The sequence below is a fragment of the Sphaerodactylus townsendi genome, unplaced genomic scaffold (genome assembly GCF_021028975.2).
Source record: "Sphaerodactylus townsendi isolate TG3544 unplaced genomic scaffold, MPM_Stown_v2.3 scaffold_22, whole genome shotgun sequence".
Taxonomy (NCBI): Eukaryota; Metazoa; Chordata; class Lepidosauria; order Squamata; family Sphaerodactylidae; genus Sphaerodactylus; species Sphaerodactylus townsendi.
In genome coordinates this window covers 1,097,154-1,110,733 of record NW_025950385.1, presented here as the reverse complement: position 1 = coordinate 1,110,733, position 13,580 = coordinate 1,097,154, and the positions used below count along the sequence as shown (strand labels likewise).

The 13,580-nt window shown below is 50.9% G+C and overlaps 1 protein-coding gene across 1 annotated transcript in view; it reads right to left on the bottom strand.

The window, feature by feature from the left end:
* Nucleotides 1–13,580, bottom strand: part of AATF (apoptosis antagonizing transcription factor) — a 124,501-nt gene that overhangs the window by 49,385 nt on the left and 61,536 nt on the right. The window contains 6 exon segments of the mRNA XM_048482778.1: nt 9,279–9,362; nt 11,461–11,505; nt 11,538–11,569; nt 11,572–11,610; nt 12,850–12,933; nt 12,936–12,960. Of these exon segments, the coding sequence (XP_048338735.1) occupies nt 9,279–9,362; nt 11,461–11,505; nt 11,538–11,569; nt 11,572–11,610; nt 12,850–12,933; nt 12,936–12,960 (309 nt within the window).

The following is a 13,580-nucleotide window of genomic DNA, read 5'->3' as shown; positions in this document are numbered from 1 at the left end:
ACCCCACTTATTTTCATGCAAAGAACTAAAGCGCGATCCTTTACCTGGGAGTAAGCTCGGTTGCTGGCAATGGGGCATGCTTCTGAGTAAACTCTCTTAGGGCCGTGATTCACCCGTTGGAAGAGTTGCACGGCTGCTTCAAAGCAAAGCCACCAACTACCACCAAGCTTACTCCCGAGTAACGCACGCCTCGGAGCCAACCGTTTTTTCTAAACTAAAACCTCAGTATTCAGGTTAAATTGCCGTATTGGCACTTGGCGATAAATAAGTGGGTTTTGGGTAGCAATTTGGGCGCTCGGTCTCGAAAAGGTTCGCCATCACTGTCCTGAATGAATGAATGAATGAATGAACGAACGTTAGGCAACAAGCGGGAGAGAAGGTCCCCATCAGTTGGCAGGTTCATCAAAACTGCTCCAGAGCCGCTACTGCTTTGCCCCCTCCCCTCGGGGAACAGCCAAGACACAGCAACGCCTGGCAGCTCCATTTGTTCAAACTCAGGTGGCTCCCACTTCCTTCGGAGACCTCTATTAGATTGAGCTTTAATTTAGATTAACCCTAACACCCCAATTAACTGGGGAGGGGGTGGGATAAGGAAGACGTGACGTACTGAGCTCCGAAGCCGGAGAGCCAGGCCAAAAATGATTTCCAAGCATTCGATCCCCTCCAGTTCCAGCACTCGGCTGCCCGCTCTCTCATTCGCACCCCTGCCTTTTCCTTCCTGGGTCAATCAAGTCCCTCTCAGTTCTGAGGTTTTATTATTAGCACCGCACTCTGTGCCGATTGCCCTCCCAGGCCCTTGCGCACAAAGGGATCGTTGGCATGGCGGGCACAGTCACAAAAGAGTGGCTGGGGGTGAAGCCAGCCACCCAAAACTTACTCTCAGTCACGTCGTGGCAGCTGGTGCCAAAACAATATCTTCAAGAATTTGTACAGCCAACCAAATCTCCAACGGCCAATAAGAAGCCTCGCACAGCAAAAGCCCCACCCACTTTTCAAGGACACTTGGCAGGCACCAGCAACGCACCACAGTGTCAATGGGCACAACATTGGGGACTGTCCCAAACAGAAGCAGGCTTCTTCCATTGTACCTTTCACTGGATGAAAAAGAGCCTGCGCATTTGGGTTGTGATTTGGCTCTCTCTCCCCCAACCAAAGACAAGAGGGTGTGTTGGGGTGCGCCAGCGGACCCAGTAGAGCCTCAGAAAGTGCACAGGAATGCCTGCGCCATCTGTCACCTCCTGGGCTGACACGCACACCCATCACAAGACCCCTCTGACTCACGGGTCACAAGATGCCCCAGATAAAGGGTCACAAGACCCCCAGATGTGGATTTGACCCAGACAATAACGTTTCCTCCTGCACGTGCGCAGCCCTCAATAAGTCATGAATTGCTCAACCTTCTCCCGCTCTCCCGCCTTCCCAAACCCTTAATAAAAGGTGCCAGGGACCCCAGCTTGGCAGATTAGCCAGATCCACGGATCACGCTAGATTGCCACTGGCTTCTCTCCACCGGATCCTGATACCGCTGCGTCTCGTCTCTTCATTGCGTCGTCCGTAACGACTTCATGGGTGCACATGCTTAGCCCTTTTAAAGATACATCAGAGGGCCAATTAGGCCCCACTTCACACACAGGCACGCGCAAGCACCCTCCGTTGCACAAAATCAGTGGTGTAGAGCCAAGGGGCGGGGGTGCGTGACGCACCAGGTGTGCACCCCTGCGGGGGCGTGACAAGGGTATTCCAGGGGCATGGCGACATTCCGGGGCAGGAGCAGATGGGGATGTGGCAGGGGTGCAGGGTGCACGTGTCCCCCCGGGCACAGTTCCCCCCTAGCTGCGCCCCTGTACAAGATGCTCTTGATCAACTGGGGCAGCCCAATCCAGGGAGGGGGGCAAGTGGGCTCCTGGAGCCAGTGTGGGGCCGTGTCTGTGCAACTGCCCACGCCGCCAGTGTAGGTGGCACTTATGCGGGGGGGGGGGCAAACTGGGAGGCAGGTGCCCAACCCAGAAGAGTCTGTGCCCTGCACAGCCAGACTGGACTAAGGCTGTAAGTCAGTGTGGCTGGGGATGGGTTAGAGGCAGAGGTGGGATCCAGCGGGTTCTCACAGGTTCCCGAGAGTAGGTTACTAATTATTTTTGTGTGCCAAGAGGGGGTTACTAATTGGTGATTTTGCCACGTGATTTTTGCCTTAGTTACGCCCCTCCTCTCAGCAGTAGCGCACAAAACTTGAAGCATACTAGCAGGAGGTACACCGGCGTGCGTGGCAGCCTGCGCCTGCGTGCATTCGTTTCCCACCCAAGGACCGGCGCAACGGCTGCGTCCTTGCCAGAGCCCCGCCCAGGAATGCCCCGCCCCAGGAATGCCCCGCCACGCCCTGTGCCCCGCCTAGCCCCATTAGCGCTACGCCACAGTTTGAATCCCACCACCATGGGAACCTGTTACTAAAATGTTTGGATCCCACCACTGGTTAGAGGCGTTCACGGGGGTGGAGGCAACTTTAGTTGGCTAGGCACAGGCTTTACAGCTGGGAGTGCCCCTGACGCAGGCCTTGAATTTAGGCCCCCCGAAAGCATGGTATGAGCCCATTTAGCCTTATGGACAGCTTTCCCGCAGTCAGGGAGTTTCTGGAACTTGATACCAACCTGTGCCACCTCTGGAGGTAGCAGCCACTGCCAAAGCCCTATGGCAGTGGTGGCGAACCTTTGGCACTCCAGATGTTGTGGACTACAATTCCCATCAGCCCCTGCCAGCATGGCTAATTGGCAGGGGCTGATGGGAACTGTAGTCCATAACAACTGGAGTGCCAAAGGTTCGCCACCATGGCCCTATGGATTGGGCTATTGCACACACAAATATATCTCTTAACTCTTCACAATTGTAAAACCAGAAAACCATAGAGAATGGGATAGCTGGCAGACTATACTGAGGTCATGGGACGCACACCTCAAAATGGTCTGAGGAAGTGAGATCCGATTCACAAAAGACACGTCATGCTGGAAAAAATGCTGTTCATGTTTAAGTTCTGTTTTGATACAATAAGCTAACATGACTACCTATCTGGAACTGAAAAAGGACTGCCACTTATTATCTATATATATAAAAATCTATCAGTGCGTTTTTCTGCTGACAGGTAATCTCCCAAACTACTGGACCGATTGCTTTGAAATTTTCACACAACATTGCATTCACGTGCAACCAGGTTTCCATACTGTTTCCACACCTCCTGTTGTGTACATGTCACAACTGTGCCAGTTATTGTGTACATGCCACACCTGTGACAGTTGGAACCACAGTTCTGTTCCGCAACAGCGCCATCTGCTGGCCGTCAAAGCAACACCCTCTGATACAAGGGAACCAACCATGCCTTCCTTGAAAACCACTGCCTTATGGAGTGAAAGGGATGGGGCGGGCCATCTGGACATGACCCACACACCCTAGCGGAGGAAGGGAAAGGTGAGGGAGGGTCCGGGGGTTTGCTGGACCAAACGCTCTGAAATTTGAACACAACGTAGCTCATGCCTCCCAGCGTGTTTACGCTAGATAATTCGCCTGCAAGGGAAGGGAGTGAAAGGGACAGGACCAGCCACCTGCACGTGGCCCACCCACCCTAGCAGAGGAAGGGGAACGTTAGGGTGAGACCAGCCGGGTTGCCATGCAAGGGAACGGGAGAGAATGCGGGGAGTGAGGGGCCCCTTGCCCCTCCCTTGCAAGCATTGTGCAATGACACATGTTCGAACCGTTCGCTTCCCCTTTTCTTTCTTTTCCACTTCACCAGACTCAGCCACAGCAACGCGTGGCCGGGCCCGCTAGTTATTTACAAAATTAATATCCTGCCTGTCTGCCCTCCTCAGTGCCCCTTCATTGGGGAGATCCTGCTCTACATAACTGAGCTCACACATGGTGGAGGGGAGCATATCTATGCACACTGCATATCTACACACTGTGACAGTTTTGTAGCCCGATGGTGTGCAAGGGCGTGTCTGTGTTTTGCATGTGCTCACAAGCAGTGTTGATGAGTCCCAGCTGGGATCCCCGCAGAAGCACGCACGGATAGTGCCCATGCCTTCTCACTGTAGTACTGGGACTCTGAAGCGTACGCACACACGCATTCCTCAAGATTGACATGCACCATCAGATCGGAGGATGAGCCTTTTGCTAGTTAACGTGACACAGCAATAACAGTGGTCAAGTGAATTAAGGACACCAACGGTGTAATCCCACGCAGAGTTACTCCAGTCTAAACTCACTGAAATGAATGGGTTTGGACTAAGCAGTGATGGCGAACCTTTTCGAGACCCAGTGCCCAAACTGCAACCCAAAACCCACTTATTTACCACAAAGTGCCAACACGGCAATTTAACCTGAATACTGGGGATTTAGTTTAGAGAAAACAACTTGTACATTAACACCTTTTGTCTTAAAAGAAAAACACAATAACAGAGCTTTCAATGATACAAACCACTTTTTATTGAAAGATAAGTTTGTATTTTGCACGCTTTTGAACAATTAATGTGATTTTTGCTGTTGTGTGCATGCAGATAATTTGTCTAACCTTGGCTCATACTGTGTAAGTTTGAGAGCAACACATGCTGCACTCAGGTCATCTGTTAGTCTGTTTCTGGTGTCAGATGCGATATAATTCAAAGCTGAAAACAGCTGCTCAGAAGCAAAAGATGATCCAAACAAAGTAAGGATAGCAATCCCAAGTGCTTTCATTGACTTGAACTTATTTGGGAGAGAATTCCACACTTTAAGGATTTCATTTTCAGAGCAAACTGTGCTCTCCTTTGTCATCCCTTCTATCTTCTCAAGTGTTTCGCGCAGGTCATAGAATTTATTTTTCCAGATATAGTTTTCTTGAAATTCCAATAGCTCCATTTCCAGATTTCCTAAATCTAACCAGTGCAAGCACGAAAAATCAAGTTCCTCAAATTTGACTTTATCTGGAGAAGTAAGAAAAAACAGGGTTGTCTCCATCTTACGGAACTGTAAGAATCTTTTACTAAAGTTCACCTTTGCAGCGGCTACAATGCTAGAAAATTCCTTGCAGATTTCCTGATGGCTTGTAGAATCGTCTGCAAATGTTGCAGAATTTTCTAAATGCATTTTTAGGTTTGGAAAATATTTCAGCTGCCCACTTCCGAGATCTCTTTCAAAAACCTGCAGTTTTCTCTCAAATGTTTTGATGTCACAAAACACCCTTTCTGCTGTTCTCCCTACACCTCGTAGTTGTTTGTTCAGTACGTTGAAGTGTACTGTAAAATCTGTCAAAAACATGAGGTTGGTACGCCAGGCTGTATCAGCGAGTTGTGGATATTCCTGCCCGTTTTCATTCATAAACAGCCTAATTTCATCCAAGCGGGCTACAAATCTCTCCAGGACTCGTCCTCTGCTCAGCCACCGGACATTATTGTACATATGTAAACAATTATATTGTGCCTGAACCTCCTCAAGAAGTGCCTGAAACTGTCGAGAATTCAGAGCACGAGCCGTGATGTAATTCACCATTTTTGTGACATCTTTGAGGACATCGCCAAATTTTTGGCTGCTTTCCCTGGCACAAAGAGCTTCTTGATGTATAACACAATGGAACTGAATGACTGGATGTTTTATTTCTTTAACGAAGAACTGTATGAAGCCAGATGTTGCCCCCACCATAGAAGGTGCCCCATCACTAGTAACTGAAACTACTTTTTCTGGTCTTATATCTTGTGACGAAAAAGCCTCCATCACGGCATTGTAGATATCTATCCCTTGCGTTCTTTTAGGCAAAGAAACCAGTTTCACCAGCTCTTCTCTCATGATGTCACCAACAGCATAACGCAAAATCACTGCTAGCCTGGCATGATCGTTTATATCTGTGCTTTCATCCAACCACATGGAGTAACAGGCTGCTTTTTGTAAGTCAGCGGTGAGCTGCTGTCTAACATCCCTCGCCATGTGCTGGACTTGATCTTTCACAGTATTTCCGCTAAGTGGCATCTCAGAGATGCGTTCAAGAATTTTATCCTTGTTTGGGAAATCACGAAAAAGGGAATTACTCCCAGACCACATGGCCGTTTTGATAATCTCCCCATCAGAGAGGGGCTTGCCGTGTTTTGCCAGGCACAGTGAAATTTGAAAACTGGCAGCTGTCAGATGATCTGTTCTGGAAAGATGGTTGCAAAAACTAAGAAACTGGGCATGATATTTCCTTAATTTCCCTTCAAGAAACTCTTTTCTTTCAGTTTTATCAAGTTTGGCAACCCTTTCGTGGTTGATGTCAAAGTGCCGTCTGACACTTGGTGTGCGACACACAACACTTTCATTACACAGAATACACAATGCTTTCCCATTGCATTCAATCACTCCAAATAATTCTGTCCAGGCCTCTTGAAATGATCTTCCACTATCTGTTTTAGCTTTTTTTGCTGTACTCATGTTTGGGGTTTCAAGACTTGGAGTCTACAAAAATACAAAAAAAAAAATTAAGCACCCAATACAAATCTATCCCCATACCAAAAATAGCTAACACTATTAGTTAACACTGAAGAAATGGATAGTCCCTGAATCATATCCATTGGCCTGCCTCTCGAATCACTCTATTTCAGTGATGGCGAACCTATGGCATGGGTGCCAGAGGTGGAACTCAGAGCCCTCTCTGTGAGCACGCAAAAACAGAGTCCCTCCCCCATCTAGGCTGGCCTGGGCCGCTGGGCTCGATTATTAGCATTAAACCTAAGACCTAAGAGCAGCAGTGGCGTAGGAGGTTAAGAGCGCGTGTATCTAATCTGGAGGAACCGGGTTTGATTCCCCGCTCTGCCACTTGAGCTATGGAGGCTTATCTGGGAAATTGAGATTAGCCTGGGCACTCCCACACATGCCAGCTGGGTGACCTTGGGCTAGTCACAGCTTCTCGGAGCTCTCTCAGCCCCACCTACCTCACAGGGTGTTTGTTGTGAGGGGGGAAGGGCAAGGAGATTGTCAGCCCCTTGGAGTCTCCTGCAGGAGAGAAAGGGGGCATATAAATCCAAACTCTCCTCCCTCTTCTTCTTCTTCTTCCTCTTCCTCTTCTTCCTCCTCCTCCTCCTCCTCCTTGCTGCTAACATGGACCTGCTGCAATCTGGGCGCTGAAAGTCGTGCTGCAGAGGAGTGAGCGACCCGGGGACACTTTTTTGTGTGTGTGTGTGCAGGGAGGATGCACTTTTCCCGGGGCAGCGCACTGAGAGCAAAGGCACGGCTCCACTTGCTAGGCAGCCTTGCCCTCTGCCCACTTGGCTGGCTGCCCCCACGGATCAGAGGAAGTCGCTCAAGCGAACCCAGCAGGTGACTTGCTCTTGCGGGGAGGGCTCTTCCAGCCAAGATCTGGGCTTTTTCGCCGCGCAGGAGGTCTCCCTGCAAAACCGAGTCCGCAGATCTTGTTGAGCGCTGCGAGCCTCGAGGGACCTTGCGAGATCTCTCGTGCCAGCCTCCAGTCTCCCGAGCCTTGTCCCCCGCGGATAGCTCCTTCCAGCTTGTGCTCCACCTTCCGAGCAGTCCCAATCTGCTCGTCCATGAAATGGGGGTTGCACCCGAAAGACGCCCCTCCCCCCAACAGAACTGTAAAGCCCATGAGGAGACCAGCAGAGCTGGCTGCAAAAAAGCAACGCGGCCCGCGGAGAGGGACCGGTGTCACGCTCTGCCACACACCTGGGCTGCGGCGTAGGTCAGTGATGGCGAACCTACGGCACGGGTGCCAGAGGTGGCACTCGGAGCCCTCTCTGTGGGCACGCCAGAAACAGAGTTCATCATATAGAACGCTTCCCCACACACACACACATCTAGGCTGGCCTGGGCCGCTGGGCTTGATTATTAGCATTAAACCTAAGACCTAATTTTGGCGAAGCAGTGCAGGTAACCTTGTTAAGCGCTGTTAAACCCCACTGATTTTCATGCAAAGAACTACAGCGCGATCCTTTACCTGGGAGTGAGCTGGGTTGCTGGCAATGGGGCTGGCTTCTGAGTAAACCCTCCTAGGGTCGTGGAAGAGTTGCACGGTTGCTTCAAAGCAAAGCCAACAACTACCACCAAGCTTACTCCCGAGTAACGCACACCTCGGAGCCAACCGTTTTTTCTAAACTAAAATGTCAGTATTCAGGTTAAATTGCCGTGTTGGCACTTTGGGTTCCAGTTTGGGCACTCGGTCTCGAAAAGGTTCACCATCACTGGCGTAGGTGGTGGGGGGAGGCACACTGACTGTGGAACTTGGGGCTCCTGGGCCTGCTGCCTGGTCTGGTAATGGGGTGGAGGAGAGGGGGTACTCGTGGGGCGGTAGATGATACTTCCAGCAAATCAGATTGACTCAAGAGGACCTCCCTGAAGCTCAGCCCCGGCCGGCAGAGCGCCTTGTGTACGGCCAGCCTGCGCAGCATGACTCCCAACGCATCTGCCAGCAGCCGCCTCTGGGGAAGGGGGAGATTTTCCACCCCCCATGTGACCCACTGGTGTGTGCCCCGCCCCCTTATCGAGTCTGTGCTGGGGCGACAGCACGCGTGCCCACAAGGAGGGCTCTGAGTGCCCCCCTCTAGCACACGTGCCGTAGGGACAAGAGTAACTACCTTTAGCATTGCACTTAAGATACTTGGAGGAGGCCCAAATCACAGCCACACAATCACATTTTAAGAAACAAAAGGAAACAACCTCGGCGTCCATTTTGGGGACATTCATGCTTTGGGGCTGTGCTTTTTCCCCATCAGCTTGCTGGCAACATTTAACTTGTTGGAGCAGCAGTGGCGTAGTGGCTAAGAGCAGTGGCTAAGAGCAGGTGCATTCTGATCTGGAGGAACCGGGTTTGATTCCCAGCTCCGCCGCCTGAGCTGTGGAGGCTTATCTGGGGGGTTCAGATTAGCCTGTACACTCCCCCACACGCCAGCTGGGTGACCTTGGGCTAGTCACAGCTTCTCAGAGCTCTCTCAGCCCCACCTACCTCACGGGGTGTTTGTTGTGAGGGGGGGAAGGGAAAGGAGATTGTCAGCCCCTTTGAGTCTCCTACAGGAGAGAAAAGGGGGATATAAATCCAAACTCTTCTTCTTCTTAAGAGGCAGCACCAAAAAACAGCATTTATCGGCCTCTCAATATCCTATAACAGCGGACAGAGCACAAGCCCCTCTGGGATTTCCCCCCCATTGCTCTGCCAGAGATCTTGCATAGCCATTTATTTGCACGGACGGCTGAGCCGATTCAATAAAGCGGGAGGGTCAAGATCTTTACATTTGGTTTGCACGAACGTCCACAACTCTGCAATTCCAACAGGGTCTCACCTGGTGGTAAAAGTCACTGTCATCAAAGATCTCTTCATCCAGGTCTTTCAGATGTGTGTTGGCTTCAGCTATCGGAAGGGCCTCCTAGGAGTATGAGAGAGAGAGAGAGAGAGAGAGAGAGAGAGAGAGAGAGAGAGAGAGAGAGAGAGAGAGAGAGAGAGAGAGAGAGAATGTATTGTGAAGTCTCATCATGTTCAAAACGGGGCCTCAACGTTCTTTTTCGACGCTCTCTGCGACCACAGAGACTTAAGTTGACAGAGGAGGAGCTATAAGGGGGTGGGGTGGTGCACCCAAACCAGGCGCATGCCTTGGGGGGGCGTGGAAAATTGCCCCCCTCGCCCCCACTTACCTTAGTTCAGGCTGAAAAAGTGGCCAGTTCAGGCTAAAAAACAGCCTGGTGGGAATTATACTTCCCAGGAGACCTTGTATAAGCATAAGCATTTTATTGTCATTGTGACCGCACAACGAAATTTACAGCAGCATTCCTCGATGCACACAATTCCAGACTCATGCCCCATCCTCACTTTCCCCTCCCTCCACCCATCCCTACACAGCCCCAAACACATCAACACGAAGCCGCGGAGTTCAGCATCGCCACAGCTCTAGAGTAGAAGCTGTCTCTAAGCCTCTTTGTCCTAGTTTTGATAGACCTGTATCGTCTGCCGGATGGTCACAGTTCAAAAAGAGAGTGTGCTGGATGAGACGGGTCTCTCAGAATATTTTGGGCTTTCTTTAGGCTTCAGGAATTATAGAGTTCTTCCAAGGAGGGGAGAGGGCAGCCGATAATCCTCTGTGCAGTAGTGATCGCCCTTTGGAGCGCCTTCCTATCTGCCACTGTGCAACTGGAGAACCATACACAGATGCAGTAGGTTAAGACACTCTCTATAGCACAGCGGTAAAAGGACACCAGTTTTCCATTCAGTTGTTGTTTCCTTAGAAGTCTCAGATAGTACAGTCTTTGCTGGGCCTTCTTAACCACCGCGGCAGTCTGTACGCCCCAGGTCAAGTCCTCTTGTGAGCCCCAAGGTCCCCTGGGAAGTGTTGTTCCCACCAGGCTGTTTTTCAGCCTGAACTGAACAAGCTACTTTTTCAGCCTGAACTTTTTTAATCTGAACTAAGGTGTGTGTGTGTGTGTGTGGGGGGGGGGGGTATTTTCTCCCCCTACGCCACTGGAAGTCTGCAACTGGCAGCCCCAAGCTAAATCCTCTCTCAGTGAGTGGTACGTTTGGCCCACGAAATGCCAACCGGAAACAGCTTGGATGTCTAGCAAATACAACAATGGACCTTTGCACTACGACAGAGCATCTTAGCAAACCATTTGACTAGAGCTAGCAGGGTGAATCGATAATTAGGAATATACCCTATCAGTTTCTGTCAGCATGGCCAATTGGCCATGCCAGAAGATGGGAATTGTAGTTCCTGAACATCTGGAGAGCTGGTTCCCTACCCCTGACTAGAGTGTGGAACTGGATCCTGGGAGAACCGGGTTTAAATCTCAACTTTTACCAAGGAAACTCACTAGGTCACCTTTGGGCTGGTCGGACACTTAGCTCCTCGACTACCTCACAGGGTTGTTGTGAGGTTTAAACGGAGGCAATGAAAACAATGTAAGGTGTTTTGTCTCCCCATTGAGAAGAAAGGTGGGGTATAACTGAAGTAAAATAAAAAAGGTCAGGAGGCAAAGGAATATTTTGTAGCTAGGAGGTTTCATTGTGTGGTTGCAGTTCCAGTAGCATTTTCTCCTGACGCTTCGCTGGCATCTGTGGCTCAGGAGAATATGCTACCAGAAGACGGCCACACGGCCCAGAAAACCACACAACACCCCAGTGATTCTGGCCGCAGAAAGCCTTCGACAATACACTGAACAGCTTTTTTTCTGGTCAGGAAAGGATACCTTTCAGCCCAAGGTCAACAACAGCAACTGGATAGAAGACAGTTTCCTTTCCTTCTCTCAGCTTAGCAGTCAACGCCGCCAAAAAAAATGTGGCCATTTCACCTGGGCGCCCTGCAAACCGATCTCCCAGCGCTTGGATGCCCGAAAACCTCGAAAAAGCACCGGGTCCTATTGCAAACTCGCTGTGATCTCTGCTCCTGTCCATTGTTTCTAAAGACTGACACCACCTGCCGCCTCTACAGATAATCTGTTTCAATTCTCTGGCTGAGCTGCGGGGGAAATCCTTACCGTGATGTCCTGGGACAGCTTCTGGAAGTGTCTCGGCTCCCGTGACGCTCTTCCCCAGAACTCCCTGTACGCCGAAGCTTGGTCCGCCGGAGCAATCTCTCTCTGTCCACAGAATATGATCAATCTGAGTCAAGACTGAACGCTCAAAGGCTGAAACCCTGCAAGAACATTAAGCAGTGTCAGATAATCGTGGAAAGTCACGGGCTGCTCGCTGAGGCTGCCGCCTCCCTCTTGGTCTTTCTATGTCACTGGATACAGAGAGTGTTTTGATACAAGCTGGGGCTTTAGTTTGGGATTTCAGTTGGATTTCTGAGCGGCGAAAGCAGGTTTTTTTTATTTGTATAACTCCCTGTCCCCGAGGCAAGGGGGAAGACGGAAAGCCGGAGTTAATAGACTGGTTTCAAGGCACAAGTGCCGAACGACACAACTCCCCAATGTTAACCCCTAATGCCAGCTGTGCAAACCTCTCAGCAACGCTGAAGTGACTGGATAGTAACATTCGATTTAGCCACACATGGCTCCCCATATTGCCCTCATAGGGTCCCGGCCCGTCAGCCGCCGCCGAATCGATTGGAGGCCCCTGGCCCAAAACATTCGGCTGGCTCCTACTAGGGCCAGGGCTTTTACGGCCAAAGATCCTCTAGTGGAACAGACTCCCAAGATCAGGGGTCTTCAAACTATGGCCCTCCAGATGTTCATGGACTACAATTCCCACCAGCCCCTGCCAGCATGGTCAAGTGGCAATGCTGATGGGAATTGTAGTTCATGAACATCTGGGGGCCATAGTTTGAAGACCCCTGACCTAGAGCATAGGTGTCAAACTCATGGTTCTCCAGGATGTTATGGACTACAGTTCCCATCATCCCCTGCCAGAATGATGCTGTAATCCATAACATCCCTGGGTTCAAGCCCCAGAGCCAGCTGCTGCTCAAGTGCAGGGCAAGCTGCCTCTGATGGAGGGTGGTAGGTGGGGAGGACCAGGTTACAGCAAGCCATGGCCTGGCCCGCTGCTTGGGTAGCTGCAAGTGGGTGGGGGGGAGGGGCCCGCCTGCAGGCAGGGCCCCCCATTTTTCTCCCTGGTATGCCTCTGTATATATATATACACACACATCCACCTCACACCCTGAGTGAGTCCTTTTGGGGTAATCTGATTTCAACAAGAGATTTTGCTAACAATGCCCTGCACCTGAGGCTGCCAACTCCAGCTGGGAAATTCCTCTGGGGCGGAGCCTGGTGAGGGTAGACACAGCCCGCCAAGAAAGCTGCCATTCCCTCCACGGAAACAGATCTGTGTAGCTGAGAGATCGACATTGTAACTCCAGATCTCTTTGGCCCCGGGCTTGGAGGTTGGCGACTCTACCCCTCCTCCCAAACTGCTGCAAAGGGAGCCCCTCCTTGCCTTTCCCAGTTTTCCCTCGAGGCCAGCTTCTGCCTTGTCGTGCCACTTCTGCAAGGTGCTGTTCCTATAGGGCCGAAGTCGGCAAACCGCTTGGTCACAAACTCGGGTATCATTCATCGTGAGCTTCCGCTGGGCCGTTGTTTTGGCAGCCTCCTTCTCTTCATGCTCCCCTCTCCTTTCTGCTCTCCAAGGTCAGCCTCCCACTTGGGATCTCTTCGGCGCTTAGGAGAACAAACACGCAGCCCAAAACACAAGACTGTCAGTGCTAGGGAACTACAGCGCAGGGCTATTACAAGCAAACTGGGACTGCAAAGGCTTAAGTTGAGGAATGACAGAGCAGCCTCCAGAGTCCCATCTAGCCTAGGGATTCTGCTCCTAATCCCAAGGAAAGGGTATCCCTTGCCAATATGCCCCTAGTGATACAGTGTCAGTGCACGTGGAGGTTCCAATTATTTTCAGGATTTATGCCAACTTTCTCCTTAGGTTTTCAATGGCTATTGTCCTGCAAGTCTAAACAACGAGATCAGCCCTCCTGTCTCACCAATGGCCTGGGCTTTTGTCCAGAAAGGCTCTTGAGTGGCTATACAGATTTTTTTTAATGCTGCCTTAGAAGCAGCTATCCCCATAGCACAGGGATCTGCACTATCACCAAAGTCGAGCTGTGGCAAGTGTTGTGTGTCTGGCTCTGCCTCCTGCAGCATGCCATAGCAGAATCTCAAAG